Source organism: Schistocerca americana, chromosome 5, assembly GCF_021461395.2.
Source record: "Schistocerca americana isolate TAMUIC-IGC-003095 chromosome 5, iqSchAmer2.1, whole genome shotgun sequence".
In the NCBI taxonomy this organism is placed as follows: Eukaryota; Metazoa; Arthropoda; class Insecta; order Orthoptera; family Acrididae; genus Schistocerca; species Schistocerca americana.
In genome coordinates, this window is record NC_060123.1 from 673,728,563 (window position 1) to 673,751,969 (window position 23,407).

At 43.5% G+C, this 23,407-nt stretch overlaps 1 protein-coding gene across 4 annotated transcripts in view; it reads left to right on the forward strand.

The window, feature by feature from the left end:
- LOC124615934 (leptin receptor gene-related protein) overlaps positions 1 to 23,407 on the forward strand; it is a 39,820-nt gene that overhangs the window by 14,990 nt on the left and 1,423 nt on the right. For 3 of the 4 annotated variants that reach the window (XM_047144120.1, XM_047144121.1, XM_047144119.1), the window contains 2 exons: positions 22,650 to 22,848; positions 22,931 to 23,392. In XM_047144120.1, coding sequence (XP_047000076.1) covers positions 22,650 to 22,848; positions 22,931 to 23,044 — 313 coding nt within the window. In that variant the 3' untranslated portion in view covers positions 23,045 to 23,392. Of the gene's footprint in view, positions 1 to 22,649; positions 22,849 to 22,930; positions 23,393 to 23,407 lie in introns of those variants that run through there. The other variant, XM_047144122.1, reaches the window with a different exon arrangement.

Here is a 23,407-nt window from a genome sequence, read left to right on the forward strand (position 1 = left end):
TCAGAGTGGCTTTAGAAGAAATAGGTCTACAACTGACCAGATATTCACATTGTGCATACTACTTTAAAAATGTTATAAACATCAAATTAACATACAACAGCTTTATATTGACTTTAAACAAGCCTGTGATAGCATCTCAAGAGTGGCATTGCAGAATGTAATGGAAGAGGCTGGAATACCTAAGAAGCTCATTAAACTTTCTATGATGACCCTCAGTGAAACCAACTGTAAAGTAAAAATACAGGGCGAAATCTCCAGAGAAGTGGAAGTGAAGAAGGGACTTAAAAAGGGTGACAATATCTCCTCACTGCTATTCAACCTTTGCTTATAAAAAGTCATAAGTCAGACAGAGTTAAATAAAGGAGGAACCTTCTTAAATCGTTCACTGCAGTACCTAGCCTATGCAGACGATGTGGCATTACTCGCACGAAACTCTGCTGTGCTAGGTGAAGCCTATCAACAACTGGAGAAAGGTGCAAGGGAACTTGGCCTGACAGTCAATGTCAAAAAGACCAAGTATATGGCAGTGACCAACCAACCAAAACCTACCAAATCTCAGGATAGCCGACGAAGTTTGAAAGGGTGAGAAGCTTCAAGTCCCTTGGGTCGACTATCACGGAGACAAATGACATTGGCAGTGAGGTGAAAGCCAGAATAGCAGCAGGTAACAGGTGCTACTTTGCTGCATTATCCGTGCTTGGCAGTTCACTTCTATCACAAAAATTCAAAATCCTCATTTACAAAAGAATTATAAGACCAGTTTGTATGTATGGTGCCGAAATGTGGACCATGACTGTAAATGAGGAAAGGATCCGTAGCATATGGGAAAGAAAGGTGCTAAGTAAAATATATGGCCCAATATATGATAAAGAAGGTTGGCGCATTTGTACGAATGCAGAGCTGAAACACCTTTTTGAAGAACCTGACGTTGTCACTACCACTAAAATAAGAAGACTATGATGGGCAGGGCACGTGGTCAGAATGGAAGAAGACAGAGCATGTAAGAGGATTTTTGATGGCAAGGCTGGAGGCAGACGGCAGAGGGGATGCCCCAGAAAGAGATGGGTGGAAGGAGTTGAAGAAGACATGAAAAAGCTGGGTGTCAGAGGATGGATATGGAAAGCCATGGAGCAGATAGAATGGCAGGATATTGTGATGCAGGCCAAGGCCCTTCAAGGGCTGTAGAGTTAAGTAGTAAGTAATGTTGTCATATCTTTCCCAACTCCAGTGCTTGAAAAGGTAGTGTATTAGAAAATAGTTAAAAAGCAAAGTCTTGAGTTGTATAAACTTTTTCCATGCATATAGAACTAGTAGGAATAAGAAACTGATTTGTCTTCGTGTTTACTGTATTCATTATTTTTTTGTTTCACTTCTCCATCACCTCATCAGGCTTTACCACACTACTGATGTGGTCTTTAGAAGGGACCGTTTTCCTTCTCTATCATGCCCACTGCTTCTCCCCAACCTACCACTCCGCTCAGCTTGCAGTCAGTGCTGCCACCACTTCTTGCTACTAGCCTAGCAGCTGCCGATGAGAGGCAGGGAGTTATGAGGACTGGTTTGTTTGGATCTGATTCTCAGAGACTGTAGATGCAGCAACTGCAGATGATGGTCATGTGTGCATGGGGCTTATCTGAATGATTGTGTGAATATGTGTGCGTGCTCTTGTTTTCTAACAAGAGCTATGTCTGAAAGTTTAGTTGTGAGAGTGTGATAGTCTTTTCTATGTGCCTGTGTGTGGCTCAGCAATCATCTGTACAGTGAGTTGCTACCTATCCTTATTATTCTTATTGTTTCTCAGAGTTTTTGAACAAGTTATCTGTTGCATGGATTGACCACCATGGTCTCATTTCATCAACATGCTTTCTGTGTCTCATGAATAGCTGGCCACACAAGTGGATTTTTTGCGACGGGCCAAAACCGCAGGCCATTTCAGCAGGAATCTGTATGGTATGGGCCTGCTGATCAGAAGCCATTCGCTTTGCACTAACATGCAGACTCTGCTCTTCGGATGTAGTCGCTCCCATCTGGCCGCAGGCTGTGTGTGTGTGTGTGTGTGTGTGTGTGTGTGTGTGTGTGTGTGTGTGTGCGTGTGTTAGGCCAGAGGCCATGGGCAATGGATTTCAGGAATTGCAACTGTCTCACCGCAAGTATGTTGTACAGTGTGGCGTTTTATAGACATTTTATTTTGCTAGTACATTTGGCACTTCAAAAGTGTTTCATGTGTTAGAAAGTATGGATGATAAGAAGAAGAAAATTGTGTCAGTTGCTGACAGTTTGTACACTATGTACTCATGTACTTCTCAAAAGAAAAAATCTCACAATACCTGTAAAATGGTAGGTATAATGCAGTGGGCTATAACTGACAATAACAAGCATAATAGAACCAACATTTTATTGGCGGTCACCTACAGTGTTAGTTTACACACTTCTTCCCCGTCTTATACACTTCTTTCAAGAGGCCGACTTTTCTCTGAGGTTACTTCTGAAATCAGTGAAGGTATTTTAAATCTGCCTTGTGACTCCAAGTAAATGCGTATTTGTGTCACCAAATGTTTTTTGTTTTATTGAATAAAATAACATCAGTGATCTTAATAAAATACACAAACCATTTGGCTTGCTTTCTCCATCTGTCACAAATGATGTTGATGTTAGTACTGAAGATTTTTGCTCATGTCAGGAAACACCATCTGCTTGCAAGTTTTTTTAAGATATTTCCTTGTTTGCACTATTGTTTGTTGTACTGTAACTGCAAAGACAGATTGTCAACTTATGTTTTAACTTACCCTTGGGATCTCAAAATTTGTCAGGGAAAAATGCTAAAACTTGTCTGGAAATCAGAAATATTTGCAAATTTCACTTGGGGAAACTTGGGGGCAACCTTCATTAAAATCTGAGAATTTGTAAATAGGTGAAAGAGTTGTTCATAGATCAAGAGGATGCAACAGGTGAGCTTTGAATTATTAAAGAAGGTATACACGATTATTAGAGGAGTTTGGAATGATATGAATTTGGAAAACCCGAGGATTCTCAGGTGCTAAAGAGGTCAGTTAAAGAGTCAGAGATAAGAGAAAGAATGACTGAAAGAGAAGTGGAAACAGAGGGGGAAGAAAGAAGAATGAAGATCTTAAGGAGGGAAGATGCAAGGTTTTGTCATTCAGACTGAATGTTCCCATAGATCTCATTCTGAGTGGCATCCTCAGGTGTGTGGAAAGAGTGAAACCATCAAATGGCTTAAAACTATTTTGTGAGCATGTGATTGGCAAACACTGGGCTGTGAGTGTTTGGAGAGCCATTTCTCTTTCCATGCTGGAAGTCTAACTCCTGACTGTCTTAAATATCTCTCTCCCCCCCCCCCCCCCCTCCCCCTTCCCCAAAGGTTCATCCAGCTGTTAAACGCTGCTAGTCTCTTATTACCGAGGGTCTTAACTTAACTACCCAGATTGCAAGGATGTATAGACCTTGTTGTATAAGGCGTACCGAGGCTAGCAGGGCTCTGCTTGTGTGGACTGTATAGATCCCTATCTGTTTGTGGCAACATCGTGGAACATTGGAAACATAAACAATTTCTACACAGTGGGTTGTGTTGTTAGAGACCACTAACACCCCCAAAACAAACAGAGCTTGACGGTATAGTCCCTTTGTTATTTCATTAAGTAAGTCGAACACTGACAATTGTAACAGGGTAAAACAGTGTCAGAATGTTTTTATTGTGGTAAAGAGAAGAGGGGTATCCCTCTTCTACATTATCAAAAAGTTAGCGGAGGTGCTGATTTGCACATAGGCACAACAAAAAGATTTTCACACTTAAGCATTTGGCCAATGGCCTTTGTCAACACACACACACACACACACACACACACACACACACACACAACAGTTTTGTGTGTGTGTGTGTGTGTGTGTGTGTGTGTGTGTGTGTGTGTGTATTGTTGACAAAGGCCATTGGATGAAAGCTTTAAATGTGAAAATCTTTTTGTTGTGCCTGTCTGCGACTCAACATCTCTGCTATATGGTGAGTGGCAACTTTACTTAGAATATTATTATATTCCATCCTGGATTTTCCATTGTTTGATTATCAAAAAGTTAGGCTGAATAGACTTCACAATAGAAAGGCTTTGGTCGAAATTGCTGTCTTGCCAAGTGACCACAGTTCTGAACTCTTAAGGACTTCAGTCAATATGTTATAGCAGTAGAGGAAAGTAAAACATTTTATACTTCAGTATGGGTATTGTAAGATTTAGAGATATCAAGGACATGGACTCTGCTGAAACACAAGAACACTGGGAAAAGGAAGTTGTAACAGAAGTTTGGAACATGGCGAGGTGAATTAATGGTGAGCTGCAGAAGACTGCCATTTTCACCCTAACTTTCAGTTTGACTATCCTTCCAGAGCACATCGAGGCCAGATTTATGACTGAAGTCAAGACTTCATGCACTCAGTCCAATGCTTTGCTATAAATGTCAGAAGATTTGGTGACGCAACACTAGGGTGTCATGGTTAGGCAGCACATGGGAAAGGCAGAAGTGACACCCATGAAGCAGGGTCATTGTGCTCAATAGAAGACCTCTGTGTAAACTGCTCAGGCAATCACCCTACTTGGAGCAGGAATGCAATTTTAAAAGAAAGAAATTGAAGTGACCAAGACAGTTTCATTCTCAACTTCCACAGCTGCCTCTCTGAGAAAAGTTGTCGAATGTCGTCTCCCACTTGCCTAATTAGAATTTTGTCACCTGTGTAAACTGCAATCACAAAACAATAAAAGTCTGACAGTATCCAGGATATCAGATATCACTTCTAACATAAAACATGATAAAGAGTAAATTTTTTAGTTCTAGTACATGCAGCAGACAGTGAAACGATCAAATCAAAATATCCTTGCAGCTGACATTTCTCTGGAAGAGTGAAAATGCTATTTTTTCCTATATTAATTCGCTTTTGCTTAATTTGCTTCCAGTTCATTGCATTTTGATTGACTCCTAGTTGTAAGCAAAAGTAACCAAAATGCAGTCCTCAAGGCATTGGAAAAGTATATGAGTGCTCTGCAAACTGCCGGATGCACCCAGAAGGTACACTTTCCTCACTGCAACTATAAATAAATCATTATTAACACTTCCAGTCTTATAATTCAACATACAGTAACCACAGTACATTGGCGAGATCTGAATACAACTGTCTTAGCCAAGTGTGTGCAAGGTGACTAAGACCCTTATGGAACAGTTCATAATTCAGTCTCCTTTATTGATTGTACATATACGTACGTATGTGGCAAGCCACTGTATGGTGTGTGGCAGATAGTATCTTGTACCATTACTAGTCATTTATTGTCTTTTTCCAGTTGCAAATAGAGTGAGGGAAAAAGGCTGTCCATATGCCTCCATATGGGCCCTAATTTCTCTTGTCGTCACACTCCTACATTAGCGGCAGCAGGAGGGTTCTGCAGTCAGTTTCAAATGCCGGTTCTGTAAATTTTATCAGTAGTGTTCGTTAAAAAGAATGTTGCCTGCCCTGTAGGGATTCCCATTTGAGTTCCCAAAGAAACCCCATAATTCTTGTGTGTTTATTGAATCTACAAATAACAAACCTAGCAGCCCACCTCTGAATTGCTTTACTTGTCCCACACACTCAAGTAGTGCTCAAGAATGGGTCGCCCTAGTGTTCTATGTGCGGTCTTATTTACAAATGAACCATACTTTCCTAAAATTCTCCCAATAAACTGAAATCAGCCATCTGCCTTCCCTACTACAAACCTTACATGCTCATTCCATTTCATATCCTCCCCAGGGGGTCCACAGTCCTTTTGTGGGTACGTGTGTGGTGTGCACAGGGCCTCAAACTATTGCAGTCTCCTTCCTTTTTCCAGACTGCATTACTGTCCCTGTTCCTCTCCTTCCCTGTCCTTGTTCCTTTCTCCCTGCCCCCTCATCTCCCTCATGGTGGTCTTCTTTATATCGACCTGACTATCCTCCTGGCTTTGTTTTTGTATGTGCTATTGTTTACCTTGCTGTTTCCATCCCCTTTTTGGCTTTTTTGGTCCCCTTGGGGTTTGACCTCCATTTGCAATGTTTTCCGTTCAGTGTGAGCCATTTGAGAATGAACTCCCTACCTAGTTTCCATGGTGCAGGCTCCTTTCCCCCTCCCCTCCTTTTTCCCCTTGCACCCTATCCCCCTTCCTGCTAGGTCACCACCACAGTAGCCAGTCCGTGTGGTAGGGCCGTTACGTGCCCACTTGGCTGAGCTCCCTGACAACACAGGCATCACAATGCTAGTACCTGAGCTGTTAACGCCTCGTGTATGCCAAGGAGTTAATTCTCATCACTTTACAGCATCAGAACTCCAGGCAATGGCCACCATGCCAGACGGCCCTTTCTGTGGCTGGGTGGTGCCCATGGGGTGAGCCCCTGGTCGGAGTGGGTGGTACTAGGGTGGATGCCGTGCATATGAAGTGACAAAGGCTTCAACATCCTGGCCATTCTGTGGCCGTCTCTAAGAGTGGTAGTAGACGTGACACTTGATCTTTCGGCCTTCCCCTCCCTGGCCGCCCCCTGGGAAGAGGGTCAAGCTCGCCACCTTGGGTTGAAACCTTTCCATCGGTACCTGGTTTGTACCAGGACAGATGCTGAGAGTTTTACCACGACCAAACCTTTGTTTTTTGTGAAGACAATTGAAGATAAGTATGGCAAAGTGGAATCCATGAGTAAAATGCGGTCCGGTTCTTTGCTCATAGAGACATCTTCTGCTGCCCAATCTGCAGCCCTGCGTGCTTATGACCATCTCGGTGACATCCCAGTCTCCGTCACACCCCACCAATCTTTGAACTCGGTACAGGGTATAATTTTCCACCGGGATCTTCTTCTCCAAAGTGACGAGGAGCTCTGTGCAAACCTCAAGCAGCAAGGAGTCAGATTTATCCGCTGTGTACAGCAAGGCCCGAAAAACAATCACACCGATTATCCTGGACTTCGAGTGGATACCCTCCCAGAGAAGGTAAAGGTCGTGGTGCATCGGTGTGATGTAAAACCTTACATTCCACCACCAATGAGATGCTTTAAATGCTTACGGTTTGGACATGTCTTCCCGTTGCAGCAATGATCCCCTCTGTGGTGCCTCTGGACGCTCACTCCATGAGGGGAGTGCCTGCACTCCCCCGCCAGTGTACATCAATTGTAATGCGCAGCATCCTCCACGCTCACCAGCATACCGGGTGTATGTGAAAGAATAATGGATTCAAGAGTACAAGACTGTAGATCGACTTACCTACACCAAGGCTTGTCGAAAATTTGACCGGCTCCATCCCGTGCGTCTAACTTCTACTTTTGCTTCAGTTATGTCCATTCCCCCTCCTACCCCCTCCTCTTGCAAGCCCCGCCCAATTTGCCCCGCACTTTCCTCCTCACCCTCACTCTCCCACTCCCACTCCCAATCAGTACCCATACCCACCCCTTCAGGTGCTGCTTCCCCTCCCCCACCAGAGAAGCACTCCCATTCTTCGGTAGCTGGTACTGGATCTCCCTCCTGGGACTCCTCTTCCCTGCACTCCCCTAAAAGGCGATCTGCAGCTCCACATCAGCTGCGTGATCCATGGCTAGTGGGCGCCAAGATTTCCAGGTGTAATTCTGTGCCTGACTTCGCTGCAGTCTGCCCTTCTCTTCCTTCACAAGAGAAGAAGCAGAAACATATGATCAAGGGCAAGGCCCGTCTGGTACCCCTTGAGGTGCCGCCTTCCCCTCCTCCAGCCAATGAATCAACAGAGTTTGACCCCACCTATATGGACATTACCCCATCCTTATTGGTGACGGATGGTGACTTGGCAGCATGACCGGCTCCAGTCCGTTCACTTCCCATTTGGAATCTAGCTAGAGACTCCTCCAGTGGAGTTGTAATGGCTATTTGTGTCACCTCCCGGAGTTGCAGCCCCTTCTTTCCTCCTACTCTGCTGCTTGTATTGCTCTCCAGGAGACCCATTTTGTCAATTCTTACTCACCCACCCACTGTGGGTTCCACACTTTCTTTCGAAACCGATTGGCCCCTTGCGGGCTTCTGGTGGTGTTTGCAGGTTGGTTCACAAGGACATTGTTAGTAAATGGGTTCTTCCTCCATAGCACTCTGGAAGCAGTTGCTGTCGGGGTCCATCTGGCCACTCCAGTCACAATCTGTAATCTCTACCTCCCACCTGACAGGTTGCCCACATCCCTTGCCCTAACCACCATTTTTCAACAACTCCCTTCTCTCTTCCTGCTTCTAGGGGACTTTAATGCCCACAACCTTCTTTGGGGTAGTCACACGACTACTGCCCGGGGCAGGACAGTTCAAGCTGTTCTGGCAGGGCTTGACCTCTGTCTCCTAAACACCGGCGCTCCCACACACTTTAGTGTGGCACACAGCACTTTCTCTACCATTGACCTCCCTGTCTGCAGTCCTGGCCTTCTTCCCTCCATTCAGTGGGGTGTCCACGATGACTTATGTGACAGCGATCATTACCTGATTGTTTTGACCTTCCTTCATTGTATCTCGCTCCATCACCCTCCCAGGTGTGCCTTCTCTAAAGCTGATTGAGGTGCCCTCTCCTCTGCTACCATTCCCCCTGTACTACCACACAGTAGTATTGATGAGTCTACACAGACTTTGACTGCTACCATTCTTGCCACAGCTGTTTCAGCCACTCCTTCTTTCTCGGGTTCCCCCCATCTGAAGATGGTCCCTTGGTGGACTCCAGAAATTTCTGCGGTCATAAAAGACCGCCGTCATGCACTTTAATTCTTCAAGCAGCACCCTTTTACTGCTCTCCTTATGGTCTTTAAACGATTCCTCGCCCTGGCCCATTACCTAATCATATTTCAGAAATGGATTTGCTGAGAACAATATGGGCTGCCATAGGACCGCACACCCCCTCTTCACAAGTCTGGGCAAAACTCAGGCGAATTTTTGGCTGTCGTCCTCCTACTGGCATTGTAGTAATTCCTGTGCATGGTGTTGTCCTTACCCATCCGGACTTCGCCACAGAGCATTTTGCTCAACACTTTGCGCAAGCCTCTGCATCAACTCAGTATCTGCCCATGTTCGTCCTCCTTAAAGAGTGGTCAGAACGACTGCCTTTGTCTTTCGTTTCTCGCTGCTTGGAGCCTTATAATGCCCCATTTAGTGAGTAGGAATTCACCAGCGCCCACGCCCTTTGTCCCGACACGGCAACCTGACCCGATTGGATACATAACCAAATGCTCCAACACATGTCGGTGGCTGGCCACTGTTGTATATTGACCCTTTTCAACCGTTTGTGGAGTGAGATGGTATTTCCTACCCAGTGGCAGGAAAGCATTGTTATTCCGGTTTTGAAGCCTGGGGAGCCACCTCTTCAGTTGGATTGCTACCGTCCAATTACCCTTACCAACACCCTCTGCAAGCTCCTTGAATGCCTGGTGAGTCAGCAACTGTTTCGGATCCTTGAATCCAGTGACCTTTTGTCATCGACTCTAGGTGGTTTCCGCCGTGGTCCCTCTATGGTGGATAACTTAGTCCATCAGGAGTCTGCTATCCTGTCGGCTTTTGCCCATCGGCAACACCTCATTGCAGTCTTCTTTCACCTGCATAAAGCCTATGACACCACTTGGCGCCACCACATCCTCACCTCCCTTCATGACTGGGGCCTTACGTGGTGCTCTGCCCGTTTTTATCCGTAACTTTCTTTCTTGTCGCTCTTTACGGGTCCAAGTTGGTTCCTCCTACAGCACTTCCCATAGGCAAGAAAATGGTGTTCCATAGGGTTCTGCGCTGAGCGTCCCTCTCTTTCTCGTCACCATTAATAGACTGGTGGTGACTGGTGGTGACTGCGGGGCCGACAGTGTCCCCCTCTTTTGTATCTACGTCACTTCTTCCGTCATGGGTGCTGCAGAACGCTGTCCACAGGGGGCAATCTACCGGATGCAATCTTGGACCCTCCCCCATGGCTTTCAGTTTTCGGTGGTAAAGTCGTGCATTATGCATTTCTGCCATCGCTGTACAGTCCATCCCCATCCAGACCTGTTCCTTGATGGCCAATCCCTCAAGGTGGTGAACACCCATCGCTTCTTGAGTCTGGGTATTCCACCACTGTGAGTTTTGCACCAACAACAGCTGATATCTTACGCGCTCCGCGTTCGCTGAACCTCAAAGCACTCTAATTATGGTCTCCTTTATCCAGACACGGAGATCAACCTCCTGCGGTGGCGGCCACGATGTGGGCTTACCGTGGCTGCCCGCATTCAGTCATTCTTTTCTGAGCTCCAGCACTTCCGTTTACCACCTCTTTTCTCCACTCACGCACATACCCCTCTCTTGGCCACGTCTCTGCGGTGCGTCTCTTGGCCACAGCTCTGTCTTGATCTCTCCATCAATTCAAAGGATTCTATCCTTCCGGAGGCCCTTTGCCACCAATGCTACTGTCTCCTCAGTTCATTCCAGGGTTCAGAAGTGATTTATACTGATGGCTCCATGGTTGCTGGTCACACTGGTTATGCTTACACCTATGCGAGACACACGGAACTTCATTCCTTGTCAGATGACTGTAGTGTTTTTACTGCAGAATTGGTAGCCATCTTGCACGCACTGGACCATGTCCTCTTCTGCTCAGGACTGTCCTTCACTATCTGTAGTGACTCCTTGAGCAGTTTGCACGCTTTCAGCCAATGCTTCCCTCACCATCCGTTGGTCGTAGCTATCCAGGACTCTTTGATCAGCATGGATGCTCAGTGGTTTTCATGTGGATTCCAGGCCATGTTGGGAACCCTGGCAGTGAACTTGCTGATCAACTGGCTAAATTGGCTACTAACAGGCCATCTCTTGCTATTGGCATTCCGGAAATAGACCTTCGCTCAGCATTATGTTGTCGGGTTTTGGGACTTTGGAATGCAGAATGGCACTCTCTTTCTTCACCAAACAAGCTCAGGGCGATAAAGGATTCTACAACTATGTGGCAGTCCTCCTTACAGGCCTCTCGTAAAGCCTCTGTCATCCTTTTCCGGCTTCGCATCAGCTGTACTCGGCTGACTCACGGTTATCTCATCCGTCGTGAGGACCCCCCTCTCTGTTGTTGAGGATCAATGTTGACTGTGGTTCACCTCTTACTGGACTGTCCCGACTTAGCCGCCCTGCGACGGACTTTCAGCTTTCCTGACTGGCTGCCCCTGATGTTAGCTGACAGTGCCTCACCGGTTGATCTAGTTTGAAGATCTCTTCATGATGGGGGTTTTTATCACTTTATTTAAGTGTGGGCCCTTCAACCTTATTGGTGAGCGGAGGGGATGGCAGGCCGTCTTGCTCCCCCCTTCGCCCCAATTGGATTGGCTTTGACTGGGCTTGGTGGTTCACCCCCACCCTCTGCCTTCCCACTCCTTTCTTTATGGGGTCTGTTTTATCTTGATTGTCTATCTTGTCTATCTGTGCTTCTTCCTTCATGCCCCTGTCATTAGTCACTTTCTTTCTCTCTTATCTTCTCTTCTTCCTTCCTTCTCTATCAATAATTTGTAATTTTATAGCCATCGTAGTTCCCTCTTATAGTGTGAGGTTTTATCGATTTTAGTTATTCCAAGGTCAGAGGGACTTACGACCGCATAGTTTGGTTCCTTTCTCCAATCCAATCAACCAACCATTTCATACCGCTGTGCAATGTTACACCCAGATATTTAATTGACCTGACTGTCAAGAAGTACACTCTTGGGTTTGATACAGCAATTCACAAACTGAACTCCTTAAGTAGACTGCTTGCTCCCAAGATTAAATTCAGAATTGAGTTGACCAGTGGTTTGCAACAGGATAGCAGTAGTACTTGAATTCAAAGGGGAAAAATAATAATGTAAAGAATGATAAATTACATATATTTTCAGTCTACCGACACAGCTTTACTAATCTTGTAACGTGTTCGTTAAACAGTCACAATTAATTGTACAGAAACTCTTATTGGAACTAGTGTTCCAATTGATCTTTCACAATAAAATTAAAATGAGAGAGGGAGCAAAATGTGTTATTTCTATACCCCTATTAAATTTTTTTTTGTGTTTGACATTTCAGCAAGTTGAGCGGTAGGGACCATCTGGCAGCTAATTGGAGTTCTTTCTCAAGTGCCACATGCTTGCTATATTGCCAGTTTTGGAGGAAGTGACTGGCTGGCTGAATACTGGCAAAACTGTTCCCCGTCACTGCTGGCAAAACTGTTGCCTGTTACTGCAGTCTGTCAATCACAAAGTAATTTTAATCAAGGTATAAGGGCAATAAAGAGAGCGGGAGAGATCATACTTTTGCTCTCTTATGTGTGGATTTTATGGATAAAATTATTCAACACTCCATTACAGTATAGCAGCCTTTAATTGGGGGGAGGCAGGGGAATGGAGTGTTCGTTCACCCTGTCTTTTTTTTTTTACACGTATTAGACAGTAAGTGGAGAAATAGGACAACTTCCCACTTCAGCTTGTATATCCAGTTTTATTTCAATTTCTTCATAAGTTAATACTAAGCTCCTCCTATCTGTTGATTTTATACCAGATTTCTTTGGATTTCGGATGTTTGTGGGTGTGGATTTCACCCTTTGTTGTGATCCAGGCTCTTTGCATAAGGTTGTAATGCTCTGTGCTTCTAGCATTGTAATTGAAAGTTTTCTCTGGTGTTAGGTAGTGACCTCTGCTGGAACTAGTTTAAAAGCAGCTGCAAGTGTAAACAAGGGCATTATTGCATGTACTGACATACCCAGGAAAATGGGGTTCCTCAGGGTAGTATGTTACATTGTCATTAACAACATAGTGTCCACACTCAGGAAACCTTTCTGATGTGTGGTTTTTTTTTTTTTTTTTTTTTTTTTTTTTTTTTTTTTTTTTTTTTTGAAGATGATTTTTCAGTCTTTTATTGGTCTTCTAGTCTTGAGACAATTGCCCAAGAACTGCAACTAACTACTACTAAACTTACTAGTTTAAAATGTGGCTCATCATCAAGTGCTTGTCATAAAGCATAGCCACAAAGCCCACCTACACCACTGGCAGTTAAAATTTTCCAATACACTTGTGACTGCAATAAGTATCTGTGTGTAGGGGTGCTTTGTGGCTGTGTAGTCGTGAGTTGCACTTGAGAATAAGCCATACTTAATAAGGTACAATTTTAAAATACAACCTGGTGGAACAATATCTTTCTTCCAAATAAAGTTAAGGAAGCTAAAATTGTGGGCTAAAGCCACAGCCCATCCCCCCTCCCAGGTGGCTCACAATTCTTTGGTGAGTTTGTACATGGCTACCACGGGATCGCAGACTTTGCAGCTCATCTTCCCTTTCTGTACTACATGTCTATCCTTCTGCTATCCTTTTCCCCCTCCTATGGGGAATATTCTGGGATATTTCTGAAAATGTGTTCTGATGTTTTAATAGCCTGACATCATCTGTTTTTCCTTTCATTCTTCATCTCCTACCCTTCAGGTAGGTGACTGAGTAATGCATAATTCGTAGCCTTCGGTCGACGGGTAGGGTTTGCACACACCCCCTGGCACAGGCCAGGCCCAGGGAGGGATGATTGCTTGAGCTGTTACCTTCCCATATTGCCAGTTGGCCCCTCTGTCAGGAGCTATGGAGGTGAGAACAATCAGCTCCCATCTGAAGGCGGGAGCAGCATGCCATCGGAGACATTGGAAACCAGTGGGGATTTTCTTGCAATGAATCAGTCACCATCTCAGTCTATGTCTGCTAAACGCAAACGGAATGAGACTAAATATTCAAAGAATCTCCCAGTTGAATCTAGGTTCCATGTGGTATAATGTACTGATGGTCAGTCCTTTGCAATGGTTAATTCGTTTATTATTCTGAAAGGTGTTGATGTTGCAAGCTCTGTGAAATCGTGCTCTTGTTTACATAATGGTACTTTGTGTTTGGAGACCAGTTGTGATTTTCAAGCCCAACAATAGCTTGCAGCTTCACTCCTCCACAGCAGTGCTGTTTGTGTCAAGGCTTGATGAATGCTGAATTCTTCGCGTGGCATTATTTACACTCGGTCTGACCAAGGGAGAAATCAAAATCTCTCGCTCTGATCTGGGCATTACTGCAGTTTATTGGGTAATGAAAAAAGTTGTTGCTACCTTAGTGCCTACATGTGCTCTTTTTCTCACATATGATAAGAGTAGTGCTTCCATCACAGATCAAAACAGGCTATGAAGTCATCTTCATATGCCAACCACAAAACCTCTAAGAAATCGGACAGAGACAAATGGCCTTCTCCTTTGCTGACTCCGAAATCCTTCAACGGTGTCGTTGCATAATACCCTCACCGAGCCGACCTCCATTTCACCAATCTGCCCCGGACTCATAGGTTGACCCAGAGAGAGTGCTGATGCCTCTGTAGATCTCATGGAAGAGGATCCTCCAGTTCTGTGTGCTGTAGTCAATGGAATGTTTGTGGCATTAGATCCAACAAGGAAGATTTACAGCTGCTCTTGGAATCGCAACATCGCTTGTTTTTTACTTTCAGGAAACAAAATTGCATCCTTGCGACCACTTTGACATCTTGCGTTTTCTTCCGGCCTGCTTTGATCTTCATCCCCAAGGACAGCATTCCATCTCATGGGGAAGTCATGCTGATCATCTGGGATGAGATTTGTAGTCAAATCATCTCACTGAACACTCGGCTGCAAGCTGTTTCAGTCCGCATTTTCTTTCCTCGCTTCACCTTTTCTCTTCGCAAGTCTACATCCCTCCCATCATTCGGTGTCACCAAGGCATACTTCTTCCAGCTTATTGGTAAATGTCTTCACCCCTTTCTGTTGCTCAGTGACTTTAATGCACACCATCCCCTTTGGGGTCTTGCAGGACGTATCCGAGAGGTGCCCTCTTGGCTGACCTTCTCAATCAACTCAACTTCATTTGTCTTAACACTGGTGCACCCATGTTCCTTTCAGACATCACACACGCCTATTCCCATTTGGGTCTCTCTTTCTACACTGCCCAATTTACCCATTGTCTCGAGTGGCCTGTTCTCTCTGAAGTGTACTCAAGTGACCGTTTTGAGTGTGCTATCTGTTTGCTGACTCCTACTCCACCTACATGTAAACCCAATTGGCAGCTTTGTAAGGCTGACTGGAGGCTTTACTCCTCCCTTGCAATCTTCAACAAACATCATTTCCCTAGTTGTGATGACAAGGTAGAATACCTTACAAATATTACCTTAATGCTGCAGAACGTTCCATTCCTCACACTTCATCACTACCACACCGTTTTCCGGTTCCTTGGTGGACTGAGGCTTGCTGTGACATGATTTGTGTGCGGGGACATGCTCTCCGCCTACCATGGTGAATTGTATTCGTTACAAACTGTTGCCTGCGAATTGTCATCACATTCTTCGGAATAGCAAAAAAGCTAGCTAGATTTCATTCACTAGTTTTTTTTAACAGTTCCACTCCCTCTTCTGTCGTGTGGACCAATCTCTGATAGCTCTCTGGGACCAAGAGCCATTTCCCAATTACCAGCCTGACCATAGCGGGTGATGTCATTGTGGACCCCATTGCTATCTCCAACACATTAGGCTACTATTTTGCAGAGATTTTGAGTTCCATCCACTGTTACCCCACCTTCCTCCATTAGAAACAAGTGGAGGCGGCTCAGGTGATACCGTTGTCCTTTCACAAATGTGAATACTACAGTGCCTATACTATGAGAGAGCTACATCGTGCTCTCACTTTCTCTACATCGTGCTCTCACTTCATCTCGATCTTCCACCCCCGTGCTGGGCGATGTTAACATTCAGATGTTGCAGCATCTTCCTCTTGCGTGCAAACACTTTCTCCTTCATACATACAATTGCATGTGGGCAAATGGCGTGTTTCCCAGACTCTGGTGTGAAGCTACTGACATAGCCATACCTAAGCCCAGTAAAGACAAACACCTTCCTTCTAGCTACTGCCCCATTTCTCTCATCAGCTGTGTTTGCAAGGTGATGGAGTGTATAATTCATGGCCGGCTGGTATGGTGGCTCAAGTCTCGCAATTTGCTAACCACTGCACAATGTGGATTTAGAGTGCGCCATTGTGCAGTTGACCATATTGTCACTTTGTCAACCCATGCCATGAATGGTTTTGTGTGGAAATACCAAACTATGAGCATGTTTTTTGATTTGGAGAAAGCCTATGACACCTGCTGGAGAACTGGTATTCACCGTTCTCTATATACATGGGGATTCTGAGGCCGCTTGTCGTGTTCCCTTCAGAAATAAATAAACAAATAAATAAAAAGACTGAGTTTTCAAGGTGTATGTGGGTTGTGCCTTGTCAGACAGCTTTATCCAGGAAAACGGGTTGCCTCAGAGCTCCATCGTAAGCGTCGTCCTCTTTGCTATCATCATTAACCGTATTATGGCCTGTCTCCCACTGGGAATCTCCTGCATCCTTTTTGTTGACGGCTTTCCTGTCCGTTGCAGTTCTCCATGGACTTGTCTCCATGAGTGGTGTCTTCAACAATGTCTTGATTGTCCTTACTCATGAATAGGGACAGGAAAAAATTGGTGTTGCTTTATGGCCAAAATCGGTGTTATTTTTACACTTTTCGGTGTTGTTTGTCAGTGTTATTTTCTGACAAGCTTTTTCTGTTATCAGTTATCTATTTTTGTCATATTTAACCATTTTTCAATGATATGTTGAAAATTGAACTATTCCTAAGATAGGGCGGGCCAAACATGAGACAAGTGTAGAGAAAAATTATTTTAACAAAAATTTTTGACACAAACTAAAAAAAAAAAAAAAAAAAAACAAACCACCAAAGGTAGAAATGAAAATAACAGTATGATGCGGATATTTTATTGATGACATGTTTCCCACTTCTGCATATCGTTCTTGAGCTGTGGAGACCACAGAAGCCGGTCTCCGCAGCTCAAGAATGATCTGAAGATCTGCTAGGAGCATGAAAGGTGTCATCAAAAAGTATCTGCAAGAGGGACTATTATTTAAATTTTTAACATTTGTATACTGTTGCTGTGCTTGGCCAGAATGGAGTGGAGTGATAAATATCTTTTAAATACTGGGAAAAAAATAATTTATCAATGATGAATCCAGCAGATTACAAAATATACAGAACTTCCCTTTTTTCAGATACGCAATCCAATTTTTGACACTCGACAATTTTTCTCATCGACTTAAATATTTATGTTAAGTGGTTGAAATTTCTTATGGAATAACAATAATGAAAGTTAGAAGAAAAGCTTTTAATGTAAACAAAAATCTCTGCCTTTACAATGCTGTTCTTAATAAATAAAATGTCTTGGCTGCATCATCAAGTTGTAGCTTAATGATTGATGATGGTGTTAGCAGTGTTCACACTCACCCTCCTTCCAAATACTTGCATTACATTCATAACAAAAGACCTAGACTGTGTCGGCAATGCTACGATGGAAAAAATATATATATTAGCATCAGTGGAACGCAAACTTAACATCCATTAGTATCGTAAACCACGAAACTATCCATTACATCATGGCTTACTCATTCGGCTACTGTCTCGTCTCAATGATCACATTTCTTCAAGCCTTATATTGTTGCTGTGTTATTAACCGCATTTAATAAACATTGGCGATGTGTTTGTGATAGATTGTCATTGCGCCATTGCTTTGAAATGCCACACTGTGGCACATACACTGAAAAAGAAATAAATAATCAAAATTCACACAGTAGTCGTTCGTACGCGCTTTCAAAAGTTGATAGTTGAAAGCCCACTAGTTAAGTCACGACTGCAAAAAGTAGTGTGACAGTTGAACATAGAAGATTTCAACATTAAACGTCGTTAGATTTAAGACACTTCTTAAGAGGACACAGAGAAATTTTGTTGAAAAGCTCCAATTTTGCGTTACTTCCTTAAAAACCATCGAATTCGCGTTACCTCCTTAAAAACACCTGAATTCATGTTATTTCCTTAAAAACCACCAAGTTCACGTTATTCGTCGCGTCATCGTTTAAATGAATTTTTCCTGTCCCTACTCATGAAGCATTGACAGTGGCTTTCGCTTTTCCTCTGATAAAACAGTTTGTATGAATTTCTGGTGGCACTGTCTTTACATCTTGAGCCTGTTGCTCCTTTGTTCACTGAAACTACGAAATTCCTGGGGCTCAAGCTTAATAGAAAACTTTCTTGGTACCTTCTCTGTTTGTACCATCCCTTGTCCATTCGAAATCAGACTGAAGGTGTTTCGTTTATGCATCTGCATATCCGTCCATCTTATGTCATCTTAATACCATCCACCATTGTGGAGTCCATTTGGCCACTGGCACCTTCTACACTGGCCTGCCCGATCTACTGCAGTCATATCGGCGTGATGTTCTTCTCAGCAGAAATGCGTGCTGCTTTCTGCCATACACAGCCACAGATCCTGTGCCTCCTTTTTCAGTGACTCCTTTGACCGACAGTATGGGGCATGTCCTCCTCTGGTACATCCTACAGTTTGCTTTTGGCTATTGCTCTGGCAGCTTAACTTCACACCACTTGCCTCCTCCCGACCATCTCGGCGAGAGGAGGTCCTTCTGACCCGGTTGCGGATTGGGCATTGCCAGTTTAGCCATCGCTACCTGCTCTCCGGTGACCCAGCCCCGCAGTGCCCTTGTGGTCAGGCATTAACAGTGCGCCATGTTTTATTATCGTGTCCCCGTTTTAGTCAATTTCGTGTTGTCCTGTCCCTGCCATCTACTTTACCAGATGTTTTAGCTGATGACGCTCGAGCAGCTGCTCGTATTCTGCGTTTTATAACTTTAACTGGCTTGTCCAAAGACATCTAACCTTTTAACTTATTTTATCTGCATCTTTGTCAGGTCCTTCTGGTGTCCCCCCCATCCCCTTGAGTTTTACTAGATTCCATGTGCTCTAACAACAGTGACTGGGCGCTAATGACCTCAGTAGTTGAGCACCCTTAAACCCCACCAAAAAAAAAAAAAAAAAACACCACCTGCCACCTTCCCAATGGGTGTGAACCCTTCGTCACTTTGGCTTTGTGTGGTGGCTCTTGTTCACTTCATTCGCTTCCTAATGAAACTACTCTGGATTCAATCTATCGCTGCAAGTTTCTCGACATTCGTATGGAACTTAGCGCAGTACCTTTGTGTATGCTGATAGCTCTCAGACTGACTGTGGTGTCAGGTGTGCCTTTGTCATTGGCACAGACGATTTTTGGTGTCGACTTCTGGAATATTGTTCAGTATTTACAGCAGAGCTCTGTGCCCTCTATCACGCCACACAGTACATGCGGCGATACAGACTTTTTAATTGTAATATGTTCAGATTCTGTCTGTGCCCTTCAGAGTCTCTATGTGCTATATACGGTCCATCCCCTGAAAGCTTCCACTTGCACACTCTTGAGGGAGCCACTGTGATGTTTATGCGGGTTCCTGGTCACGTCTGTCTGATGGTAAATAAGGCTGCTGATGCTACTGCCAAGGCTGCAGTGCTCCTATCAGCCCGCTAGCTCTGCCATTCCTTCCAATGAATCTCTGTGTTGCCGTCTGTCGGCAGGTAGTGTCACTATGGTATCACCACTGGTCTTCTCTTCATGGGAACAAGGTTCGGCGAATTAAATCTCTCCCAGTGTCTTGGCCAACTTCCTCTCGCTGCTCTCGCCATGAGGAGATCATTTTAGCTAGGTTGCGTATTGGGCTTTGTCATTTTAGCCATCAACATTTGTTAAGTGGTGATCCCCCACCACTTTGTAGGCATTGTTATCAGCCTTTGACGGTTCGACATTTCCCAACCGAATGCCCCTTTTTTTAAGCATTTACGTTGTAATCTGTGTTTGTCGTTTGAGTTATCAGCCAAAGTAATATGGCGAAAGACATTTAATCTTTAGTTTTGGACCTCTGTTGTCTGTATTGCGTATTTTTTTTTGACCTTTCTCCAAGAGGAAGTCCTTGTTTGTATCTGTCCTGGGCTTAATGTACTGTCACTTTTAACTCCTAAGGTCCTGACACGGGCATGTATGACCTCAGTTGTTTTTGCGCCCCAAAACTAAACAAAACCACAGGCTCCAATTTTTCCCCAGAGAGTTTTAATTACATACTTCATGTTCTAATCGACCTGAACTCAGACGGGCATTACTTGTAGTTTATAGTAATCAGGGAAGTTCCTGGGTATCATCTGCAGTTAGAAACTCATCTGGTTGCCTCACCTGAAGTGCATCAGTGCAAGAGCTCCAAAGGCCTTAAACGTGTTAAAAGTGACCTATAGTAGAGTTGGCGTAAGAAGATCCCTGACAGTTGCAGTAGGCTGGGCACGCAGCTTCGTGCGGTTACCTCGTCCAGTTACATACATGATTTGATAAAAATTTATCTGGCAATTGTCTCAGTTTTATATTGTTTTCGTGTGCAGCCGTTTGGTCATCGAAACTGAAAGTGGGCAACAGCACTGTTAGCTGTAAGTGATCTTCTTATGGTGACTTGACTATAGTAGCTTATTTGGGGGGTGGATTTGTTATTTCACTGAGCCTTTGTTCAATTGTCACTGAACTGTGGCTTTATCACATATTGTTCTGCATTCTGTTGAAAGATGTTCAACGAGAGGACATTAAATTTATGACAGGAGTCTTCAGGGCCTTTGTGCTGAGGCAGGGAAATCACCTCCAACCAGCCAGCAGAAGAGTCTTATGCGTATAAAGCCTGATTAGTCCCCCAGTCACCAATTTTAAATGTTCTTGCCTGAACCAACAGCAGAACAATGTACATAAATCACAGAAGAGCAACAAAACTGTTTGGAATTAGAGCAAAGGAGCTGCTTGCAAAGTTCTGTGTGGCAAGAACTAATATCCTCCATGGTTAGTAGTAATATCCCCCATTGTTAGTAGTTGTTAGCAAAGTATGCTTTTTAATATGACAAAGTGAAAGAAAAGCTGTACACCAGATTTTATTTTCAGACAAGCGTATTATTGAATTTTTAGATGAAAAAAACCAACATTTTACAGTACTTACACTTAGGAATCTGAGCAGGGACATATTGTTGGCTCGTCGATAGTTTCTCTTCATAGTGTCTTTTGGCTTATACTTCCAAGCAAATTTAGAGTCAAAATGCAAAGCTCTAGGTAAGCCTAAAGGTACTGGAGTAGATGAGATGCAATCACTGCAATAACTTTCTTCTCTTCCCTTATTCCGTAAATGCTGTGCCGACCATTCAGCAGATATACTCAGCAGACAAAGTGGTCCAAAACATACAAGGCACACTTCACATACTACAACATCAAGGGAAAGAAGTGTCATTCTCATTGATACAAACGCTGTGTGGGCATCGTGGGAAATGAGCAAGCTGATATGGCGGCGAGAGAAGTATGCTAGATAAGTAATGTACTACCCCATGCTGCCCCAGTTGGTGAGCGCAATACCTCATTGTCGAGGAGAAGAGCTATATGTCAGTGGGAGCACATTTGCTGGAGGTACAAAATAACAAATTAAGGCTTGTGAACTCTACAATTTTGCCATGGCGAACACCATTTTGCCACATATGGGGAAAGAAGGGGTGTTAACACGTCTGAGAATAGGACACTATCCTCTGACACATGGGCACTTCATCTGGAAAGAGGACCCTAGTGTGTGATGCTTGAGGTATACCAGTGTCTATGCACACATCTTAGTTGATTGCGTTTTATATTCTGAGGAGAGTAGCATTTTTTTATAATGTTTAGTTTGCTGTTTTAAACAACAGTGAGATGAGTGTGGGAAAGATTTTAAGGTGTTGTGTGGTTCCAGAACTCTTGCCCAAATTATTGGGTAAGTTATTTTAATGTATCGCAGATTGGCTGATTCATCCTTTTTAATCAGTAATCAAGCCAGTCATGGTTATCTGCATCAGTTTTACAACTTGCACTGTGTGTTCATTTGTCTTCTAGTAAATATTTTTGAACTGAGACTTTGATTATTATTTGAGCACTTAACATCGGTGTATAAAACTGTTACCCAACATTTTCTTCTTCTCACAGTGGCCGACTCTTTCCGTGTTTTTATTATAGGTCAGCCAGGCAGCCACATCTGTGTGTGTGTGTGTGTGTGTGTGTGTGTGTGTGTGTGGTGTTGTTGTTGTTGTTGTTTTTTGAAAGCTTAAAGTTTAGCAATCTTTTCACTGAGTCTGTCTGTGACTCAGTGCCTCATCCATGTGGTGAGTAGCAGTCTTTCATATTGGGTGATGTAAGCATTAACAAAAGTCATAAATGTGCATGTCGACATGTCTGCTGTGTGCAAGATTTTTATTGCAGATTTTAATATATTGATAATCAAGTATCGTCTGTGTTGTGATTGCCAGACAGTCTTTTAAGAACCAAATAAGTGTCCATTTACATTCTTAGTAAGCATTTCACATATAAATATAAGCAGTAAAATATTAGATGTTGTTGTTAGACTATATTGAACAATATGCCACTTGTCATTCCTCTGCAAGTGAACACAGCTGGATTTGACTTGGACCAGTCTCTGCCAAACAGTTGATAGGCATAATAGTCTGGGAGCACTATATTGATTGGGGTTTCTGTGGGTCCTCTCCTGAAAAGAGAAATAGCTATGATAAGTTGTCTTTTTGAAATGTTCTACTTGACTAGAAACCAAATTATATTGATAAAGATCTGGCAGATTGCTGTGTTTCTGTACTTTTATTTCACTCTTTTCTTAAACCATATTAATGGTAATTTTTTTTGTTTGTTTCAGGATTTGGTGGCCTTTTTTTGTTGTCCTCTTCTATATACTTGCACCCCTACCAACTCTGATTGCTCGCCGCTACAATGAAAACTCTGGAGCGAGCAGTACAAGTGCTTATGAGCTGGCAATATTTGTTACAATGGGGTTTGTGGTGTCATCTTTTGCTCTGCCTATCGTGTTAGCTCGTTCGCCATCAAATGATCCAGTTGTAAGTTTGAAGTTAGAGAGTTGTACTTCATAATGTCCTTGACAGAACAACTTAGGTTTTAAGCAAATGTTTTGTGTTTCAGATTCAGTGGGGTGCTTGTTACCTGACATTAGCAGGGAATGTTGTTGTCTATGCAACTCTAGTTGGGTTTTTCATGACCTTTGATGCAGAGGACTCCGACTATACTATGTGGTGATTATGAAATCATAATTGATGTTGATCACATCCTACATATTGTGATTACTGTGGGCTGTTATTATTACTTTCTGACTTTTTTGATACATGATCTTGAAGTAAATATCATGTTATCTTACGTGAAACACATTATTTGGTAAACTTGTGATAGTAAGGGTGGACAGAACTATTATGTGCAGTTGGCACATGAGAGGGCAGTATTATGTGATGTGAGACGAAGTATTTCAGTTACTTTATTTTTCGATAGGCAGTATATTTGTATCACACTTTTCATTTATTTATCATCATTATGTTTTGGTAAGATGCTTTTAACCTGATTTTATGTAATAAATTTTTGTTTTGTATCTAATTTGTTCCCTGGTTT